Source organism: Gossypium arboreum, chromosome 13, assembly GCF_025698485.1.
Source record: "Gossypium arboreum isolate Shixiya-1 chromosome 13, ASM2569848v2, whole genome shotgun sequence".
In the NCBI taxonomy this organism is placed as follows: Eukaryota; Viridiplantae; Streptophyta; class Magnoliopsida; order Malvales; family Malvaceae; genus Gossypium; species Gossypium arboreum.
This window is the reverse complement of record NC_069082.1, coordinates 112,925,393-112,934,896: the sequence shown is the minus strand read 5'-3', so window position 1 is coordinate 112,934,896 and position 9,504 is coordinate 112,925,393. Positions and strand designations below refer to the sequence as shown.

At 29.5% G+C, this 9,504-nt stretch overlaps 1 protein-coding gene across 1 annotated transcript; it reads right to left on the bottom strand.

Annotated features, from left to right (window-relative positions):
- Nucleotides 1-1,087: 1,087 nt before the first annotated feature.
- On the bottom strand, nt 1,088-8,110 carry LOC108461628 (beta-glucosidase 18-like). Its single transcript, XM_017761528.2, has 12 exons — nt 7,778-8,110; nt 7,627-7,693; nt 7,484-7,542; nt 7,302-7,377; nt 7,153-7,227; nt 6,982-7,069; nt 6,630-6,882; nt 6,429-6,544; nt 5,123-5,375; nt 4,649-4,751; nt 3,404-3,506; nt 1,088-1,477 (listed from the first exon to the last, which is right to left on the bottom strand). Exons 1-12 carry the CDS (start codon nt 7,940-7,942, stop codon nt 1,195-1,197), a joined length of 1,641 nt encoding a protein of 546 aa, XP_017617017.1. The 5' UTR covers nt 7,943-8,110; the 3' UTR covers nt 1,088-1,194.
- Between the last annotated feature and the right edge of the window lie 1,394 nt (nt 8,111-9,504).

Genomic DNA, 9,504 nt, shown 5'->3' with positions numbered 1-9,504 from the left:
TTCATGCGTGGCTAATTCCTTTAGGAAGATTAACGAGCGAATGTGAGAATAATTAACAGAAAAATGAGGATTTATCTTAGAATTAGTTGGCTTAAATTGTGTATGCTTAAACCCTAGGATTGACGACCCTAGGAAGTAATCTAGGTAGATAGGCCGAAAGGATAAGTTTACCGAGCACCTCATAATTTATTCCAGTTTAAATTATGAGGTCGAAAGATAAGTGAGTTTTTATTGATTAATTAATTAGTTAGAGGTCGAAATGTAATAATTGATTAGTTATTAGCTAATTTACTAAAACTCGAGTTTTGTAGTTAATTACGAATATTGAAGCTAATTAATCTTTTGTCTATTAATTAAGATTTTGTTATTTGTCAATTTCTTTAATAATTTTATTTTATTTTATCACCTTAATTTTTATTATTAATTATCGTAATATTATTTTGTCCCCTTGATTTTATTTTATTTTATTTTATCACCTTAGTTTTCAAGAAAAAGACCACAATATCAAGGTCATCATCAGAAGCAAAATATGAGAACATGACATCCACAGTTGTTAAGATAGTCTGGTTGTCAAGATTAATGAAAGGAATTTGTGTTAGTAGTATCAAACCAACAATGTTATTTTGTGACAGTCAAGCTGTATTATAAATTACTCCTAATTCGGTTTATCATGAGAGAACAAAACATAGAGAATTTGATTGTCATTTTATGATAAAAAAAAATATACAAAAAGATTTTGGTTCAAACAAGGCATGTCTCTACTAAAGAACAACTTACAGATGTTATGACAAAAGCATTTTGGGATACAACGACATGAATATCTTATTTCTTAGTTGGGGGTGAAAAATATTTACCAGCCTCCAACTTGAGGGGTAGTGTAGATAAGTGAAGGATGTTAGTTAATTGTTATTAATTAAGTTAGCAGTTAGTGGTTTGTAGCTTAGTACAAATAGCTTCAAGTTGTAATTTTATGGAGTATGATTTTTAAAAATAAAAATTAATAAAATCTCTTCAATTGTTTGTTATTTCTCTCTTCTCAAATCACTATTTTAGGTTATTATCAATATTTTAACAAAATCTAAGATAATTATGAAAATATAAATGGTTGATCCATAAAATACTGAAGATGGAACCTTCAAAGTTTGTAAGATCAATACAATAACAATGAAACGTTGGACCCATATGATCATTCATTCACACATCTCTTGCATTAGCATTAGTTGTAGCAATTACGATATATTTGCTTTTTCGAACACGTCCAGATTTGGGTGTTCGATTGACGAACCTTTGTCTGTTAAATCTTGCACTGCTTCTGTTTGCAAGAAAATGTTGAAACCATTTAGCAGAAAGCTTGGGAGTTCGGTTCATAGTTAGACGATCAACGTAGTAAAGTCCGAATGTTGAACTGTAACCTCCTGCCCATTCAAAGTTATCCATCAAGCTCCATGCAAAGTATCCCCGTACATCAGCACCCTTCCTGTTTCAAATCAGCAGTCCATCTTATGTTAATAAAGATGTTACTCTCAACGTTATTCAGGTTTCGGTGCGAGTGTTGTATATAGATACATTTATTCAGAATATGAATTTGATCAAAAACATTAAACCCATTTAAAATAGATATGAGCTCAAGTTTTAATATTCAAATCTTCAGCTTACTTTAATTCATTTTAAGTTTATAATATGTTATTGTTCAAAATAATATATTATAATATAAATATTTAAAAATACATTAAATTGTTTAAGCTTAGAAGTTTAATAAATATATTTATGATGCTGGTAAAAGATGTATATACTTATTAAATATTAAATAAAACAACAATATAAACAAAATTTAACGAGTTTAGATTAATTATCTATAAATATAATTAAATTTGATTGTGTAGAGTCTATTCCCAAGCATTTTCTCTTTTATATTCCAAGTGATATATAATTCTTATTTATCAAAAATTTCAACCCACATTAGTATAATCACATTATTTAACAATAAAATTATAATTCAAATAAATATTTATTAAATAACCATAACTCTTCAAACGGTGACAATACTTTTAATACTTAAAAGATAATCAATTATAGCCTTTCACTTGTATTTTTGGATGAGTAATAACTTTTCACTTATTACTATAATAATAATAATAATAATAATAATAATAATAATAATAATAATAATAACTTTGGATCGATCTACAAAAGCCTTTTACAAAACAAGCATCCCAATGTTGGACACATATCGATAACCACCACTTAGTTTTGAGTTTGATTACAAGAGAATTCAATATGTTTTGTATTAGGGTTAATACATCTTTTGTAACTTAAACTTCATACTTTGTATTTAATTATTATTTTTAACTTAATTGATATATAAATTTTAATTTCACCATATACTTTGGTGCTTAAATAGTAAGCATCATTAAAATATGCTGATGCGATACGATACTAAGAGGTAATAATATGGTGACACATAGTAAAATTAAAAATTATAAAAAATAATATTTTACAGAAAAAATAAATTTTACAATAAATTTTCTACACTTACAGACATGTTTTTAAGTAATTTCTTTTATATTTTAATTTTTCATAAATTATCATATTTTTATAATATTATTAAATCTAAAATACATAAAATTTTGATATTTTATAAAATCTATGTTTTATACATTTTATATATTTGGACAAACATATTTTGTATATTTTATAAAATATGGTATTTTATATATTTTATAAAATACAATGCGAAATAATGTGTTTTATAAATATCATATTTTATAAATTTTTTAATTTCATAATAATATAAAATTCTAATATTTTATTAAAAATTAAAAATATTTGAAATGAATCTAGACAACTGGTTGTCTAGGGTGAAATGTATTTGAACACCTTGTTGTCCAAATTCATTCTTTATTTGTAAAATTTATAATTTTATTTTTGTTACATGTCAAAATGTGAGGCTACCATGTGTCACCATGTTATTGGCTGTTAATGCCACGCAAGTATATTTTAAGGGTGAGTATATTTTAAGAGTGTTATTACTAAGGTACTAAAGTATTAACGGAATTAAAGTTTAATTATCAGTTAGGTAAAAAGAAAGAAGAAGAAAGTACCAGTTAACTACTAGTGGCCAAATTCAAAGGTAAAATATATATTAAGCCTTTGTATTAAGTTGTAATAAGCGAGAACAGAAATCACGTTCTACCCATTGCCAATAAATCAATAGCATATAATTTATTTTTTATTATATATTATCTCGACTCAGAATGATAGATGAAGGAGTTTGATAAATCATGATTATACCATATTCACAAGTTTGGAAGTTTTTGAGAAAACTTAGCTTGTGAATAGTATATTGTAGAAATGAGCTCTTCTTTCTAAGAAACAATAAGATAAAGAAGATAAAGTGAGTTACCTAATTGCTCGGGACAAAGCAGCAAGATAACCATTGTAGAAATTGATTCGGTTGACATCATGCAGCAAATTTGGAGCGGCTTCAGTCAGTGGGGGACAATATCCTGTAAGAATATCTAGTCAAAAAGGAATGTATATTCTACACTAATTTACTAGTTCAAAAATGCTATATCTATGCTGACATGCACCATATGTTACTGTGTATATGGGTCTAAGTATATTTGATTTTGTTCAAAAAAAATTTAATATATTAAAGAATTTTTGGAGGAAGATATCTTCGTAGGAACATCTGAAAATATATTTGGCGCAGGAATGCTTTTAAAAAAACACATGGTCGGACCACCTTAACCTATTGCTACAAAGGCTGCTTTGGAGCTTTTGAAAGAGGACTCACAGCCTTCAAGTTCTTATTTAGAATGTAAAATTGCATAAATTACTTAGTATCATAACTTTTATTTTAAGTACTGAAAATTAAAAGAAATTATAAATTAAGTATTATTGTTAACAACCATTTTCATTTTAGCCACTTAATTATAATAAATTTTTATTTTGATCATTCATTTTATCTTTTAAAAATTATTTTATCTTTTAAAAATTAATATTAATTTTTTCTAGTAAAAAATCTGAGGTTTTATAGAGAATTGCCTATTTTTTTTATAGAATTTTTACATGAAAATGCCATTTTATCTTTTTTATTTGTTTTGTTTTGTTTTATTTTATTTTAGAACTTTTTTCGTTTTTTCAAGGAAAAATATGGGATTTTATAGGAATTGTCCTAAGAAAAACCACTTTATCCTTTTAATATTCTTTATTTTTAAGAATTAATTTTAATTTTTAAGTAAAAAGAAAATTTTGAAATCTATAGAAAAACTTATAGAATTGAGTTACTAAAAAAAATTGAGTTTTATCTCCTTAGCTAAATATCTCAATTTATTGTAAAAGCTCATATTTTAAAAAAATTAATTTTAAAAAGTAAATGAGTGACCAAAATGAAAACTTATTAAAACTGAATAACTAACGTAAGATACAAATAACATTAAACTAACAAAGGTGACTAAAATAAAAATTTATTAAAGTTAAGTGATTAAAACGAAAATGATTATTAACGATGGTGCCCAATTTTTAATTTTTAATTTTTATTTTTGGTGCCTATAACAAAAACTTATGAATAGTTTACCCTAAATTTAAGTACAGTAATTTCAAGATTTAAAGGAAGCCATGGACAATATATAGCTCTGCAGCTTACCATTCTCTGTTACATATATGGGCATGTTATTGTATCTTTTTGAAACATGATCAACAATCTTCTCCATGCCCCTCGGAACAACATAAAATCTTTCAACACCGGTCTGCCAAAAAACAGCAACTTGTAATAAACTGAGAGAAGTGGAAGAGGAATGGGAAGATTTCAGGAAAAAAAAAACAGAAAGTATATAGGCAGTCTTTATATTATAATCGAGAGTGCAATTTAGTCCCTATAATGTACAACGGAATAATTCAATTCTTTTTATGTTTGATATACCAATACAGACCTGTAGAATTGATAGATTTCAACTCATATACTTCGACAGATTTCAGAAGTAAACGTCAGCATGTATACAACTTTTCAATGATAATGTTATCAGACATACAAGGATTAAATTACTAAGTTGTATATGGTACAGGGACTTCCAAGAGCAATACATGAAAGGAGGCAAGCAAGAGCAAGAAAAGGAATTACTGGTTCACCGATTAGAATGCCATCTCTTTCTCCAGTTGTGAATGTAAAGCCTCTGATGAAATGGTCTCCACCTAAGACGCAAGGAGAATGGATGCAATCCTTGGCATATAATGTTGAATAATGATTAAGGCCAATAAAATCAATACTGCCTCTCATATACTCAGTTTCTTCACTGGAAAATCTTGGCAGTTCACTCCTGTGGTACTGGCGCATTTCAGGAGGATAATCTCCAAATACCAGAGGATCTAAAACCCTGCTTAGTCATCACTTTTATTCGTGTTATATTGCAGAATATATCTTTACTCAACTCGGATTTTGATTCAGTTGATTCATGTAGTAGGTCTGAAGTTTGAATCTCATTATCCAAATATCGAAGTAATTGTGTTAAATGCATATACAGAAAGGAATATAGAATATCACCCTCCAAATCCATATTTGATTATATTTACTTTAAACACGCACCTAGTGGCAGAACCAATGGGCTGGAAGTGTCTGGCCTGTCTAAAATGAAAAATTTTTTATTTAGACTTTTTATAATTTATAAAATTTTAAATTAATAATAATAAAATTATACTTTGGCCTTAAAAAATGCTAAAAATTTAATTTAATTTTTTAAAAATTATAAAGATATAAACTATTAAAATAATAAAATTATATTTTTACAATCATAAAAATATACAATTTAATTTTTACTCTCAAAAAAATTTCCTTAGTCCGCCACTACACATTCATGTATCCTAAAATATAAACGTGATTCAAAGTAACACTATGAAGGCTGAAAAGGAAATCTTAAAAGGAAAAGGAAAAAGCTGGCAGAAAGGGTAGGGTCATTATTGTGAGTTTCATAATTCATCCAAGTACCTTCATTTCCATTTGACACTTGTACTGTCATAATGGTTCCAAGATTTTGCATTTACTGTGGTTCACTAATTACATAAACAATCTGTCTTCTTCAAGTCAAGTGGATTCTAATTGGTTTGCTTTGGTTCACAACTTATTTAATGTCAGAATCCATGAGCCCAACCAACAATTAATGACAAAATTTTTTACTGGTTCAGAAGATTTGGTTATCTAGTAAACCAAGGAAATGGTCCAAGATCAAGTGGTCATTGAAAATGACAGCTCATATAACTCGTATGGTTTTATCTGGTTCATCATAAAAGAACGACCGAAACCAATGTTAAGTGCTACCATTAAACATGACCTTGCTGCTTAAATGTTCAATAAAATAAAGAGGAAACATATAAGTGCATTCACCAGGAATTTTCTTCTAGCATTAATAAAGCTTTAGGTTGAGATTACTTACCAGCCTCCTGTAAAAGCCAGAGCCCGATTCACGGCTTGACGATCGGATTCTACATCTCTTAGTGGTTCATACATATGTAAATGCACAACTAATCCTATCGAACCACCTTGTTTTGACTGCAGCAGCATCAAATTTGGGTAAAAAAAGATATCATGAAGCAAGGGTCAAGCTATAAACATATACGGAATCTCGTTCCTTAACCTGAAATCGTTCTCGGTATAGCTTAACAGCCTTGCCATGGGCTAATAACATGTTGTGAACAACTATAAGAGGCTCAATGTCTGCATTGCCAACTGAACAATTTCCGAAAGGTGGAGAACAATGAGCAGGTGGATAAAGTCCCCTAACATATGACATTTCTGCAAACATATTAGGCTCATTGATAGTTGTCCAGTACTTAACTCTATCGCCAAAGCTCTTGAAACAGGTTTCGGCCAAAAGAAGAAAATCATCCCTAAAAAAGAACTGAAAATTAGGCAACTTAACAACATGATTACTTCACAGCAAAAACATTTGGCTAATATGGAACAACTTGAATGACAGGAGAAATTACTGCATTAGTGGACTGAGCCAAGCCCCATATCTATCCTCCAGTTCTTGTGGAAGATCAAAATGGTGTATTGTCAGAAATGGTTCAATTCCTGCTTTTTGGAATTTGCTTAATCACATTACATCATTCTCAAGAATCTCAAGATACAATTTTATCCTAATTTTATCCTCTTACCCCTGAGCAAGAGGTTGTCTATAATTTTGTTATAGAACTTGATTCCACCTGGATTAACTTCACCAAACCTTCCTCCTGTTCCATCATCGAGGGATGTTAGAATTGTTATAATCTAAATCAAGTAAGTTTCTGGGTTTTGGAAGCCATACTAGGTAGAATTCTAGCCCATGAAATCGAAAACCGATATGCATTCACCCCAAGTGATTGTGCAATCTCAGCATCTACCTGGTAAATTATACATAAAACAAAGCAACAATCAAACCTTTTGTTTTATCATATATCTAAAGACTGAAATCAGTAACAAAGAATGAATTTATCAGTGAGACAATACCAAGAACAGATGGTAATCATCATCTGCATCATCTCCATTCTCATTGTTTTTAATGTTTCCTGACAAACATTTGATCAAATAGTTAAGCTTCAAACATGTGTGCTAAATTCCATGATATCTGCAACCTCAAAGTTCCTGTTTACCTGGAATATGAGTGAAAACATCCCAGTTGCTTAGGCCTTTTCCATCTTCAAGATATCCTCCTTCAACCTATACCATGAAAACCAAGAAGTAAAAAAAGACAAACACACTGCTAATAGCCATTGAAGAATATCCAAAGCTTGCTTAGCATGCCTGGTATGAAGAAACAGCTGTACCAAAGAGAAAGTTATCTGGGAATTCAGATCTTCTAACATCTTGGCTTTCGATCTCAAAACCTTCAGCATTAGAAGTAGAAGAAACAAGTAGATATACAACAAAAAAAATCAAAGAGACGTGGATTATGACATTAACAGGCATCTTAGAGAGAAAACAACAACAACAGCAGAAAGCAGAAAGCAGAAACAGAATCTACAGCAAAACTTGGGAATTATTGGTCAATAACCATAAAAGGACAATCACAAATTCGCAAAGTTGCAATTACTGCTAAACAAGTGGCCCATGCGCATAAGCCTTTTATTTGTAGTATATTATTGGTATAGGGTCGGAAGCAGTTCCTGTCCTAATCTAAAAAAATCCAATTTTTCTTATTAAAACAATTCTCTAATTGCTCCTCTATACTAGTATTATTGAAGTTAATTATTCGCTATATTTAATATTTATTTAAATATTTGATTTAAATGAATCAATGGAGTGAAGTAATTAAACTGAAAATCATAAAATTATTTAATCTGGTTTATTTAACTCTATTTGGAACTGGAAATTTCTTGTGTAGAGCCAATCAACGGCTACTCATATTCTTACTTAATTTTGGTGGGTGAAGATTGGAAAGAAAGGGGCAATCTATTAAAAAAGTATGATCATGAAATTGACAATATAATTACTACATTTAGTCTCAATGTCCCAGTTTGGATTAAAAAGATTTTGAGAATCAGTCTGGTTTTGTTTTAGTGTCTCTCCTGATTTTGTAAGTCCAGGGTTAGGTACGATTTGGATACGATAATTTTCTTCTTGGATTTCGAATTATATTTTATATATAAATTAATTATAATCAAATTCATATAATTTATTATTGTTCAATTTAAATTAATTATTATATTAATATCGATATTAACATAAAAATATTTTAAATAACAAAATATATTTTTTTGAATTCAACGAATCGATCAAGGTTTTGAGAAAACAAAATTTCTTATTTTGACACGAACATCTAGTGTCACGGGCCGCGGATTGAAATATGTGACAAATGCACATAGAACATCTCATGGAGGTCTACTGATTACATGAGGCCTATTTGACCCATTTGAACTAACCCGATTTGTGGAACATGTGGAGAAATCCATCTACTTGAACCCTTGGTAATCTAGTGTAATACTTTAGTAAAACTAGAGTTACCATGATGAATATTTGTAATCCTAAGAGATAAGATTGTATAAAGTTAAAATCCCTTAAGACTCATATTGCAGAAAGGCTTTGATCTCGACCGTTGATGTAATTTAAATTGTACTATTGGGTTTTTGGGAGTTCAACTATAAATAGAGGTATTCTCCCTCCTTTGTAATCATTCAGGTGTAATTCTTTAATGTACTAGAAACACTTTAAGAGCATTTACTCAAACTAGGTGTTATTAGTTTTCTTTTGGCTTTTCTGTTCACTTTTTGCTTTTTCGATTGAGAGTTTGCTTTTGCTTTATTTCGGTGCCTCAGAGAATTTTTGTTGAGAACTCTTATCTTTCTAGAGTTAGACTGACTTATGCAGACTTGAAGCTAAGTTTCTACCTAATGTCGTGCGGTTTGCGAGGCTTAAGTTCTAGCCTCATGATAGTTGGTATTTGAGCTAGTGCTCAGTAAGGCATCAATTGAGATGACAAAATGAGTAGATGAGCATGTTGAGTAGAGGGATATGTTGTTAGCTTTTGAAGG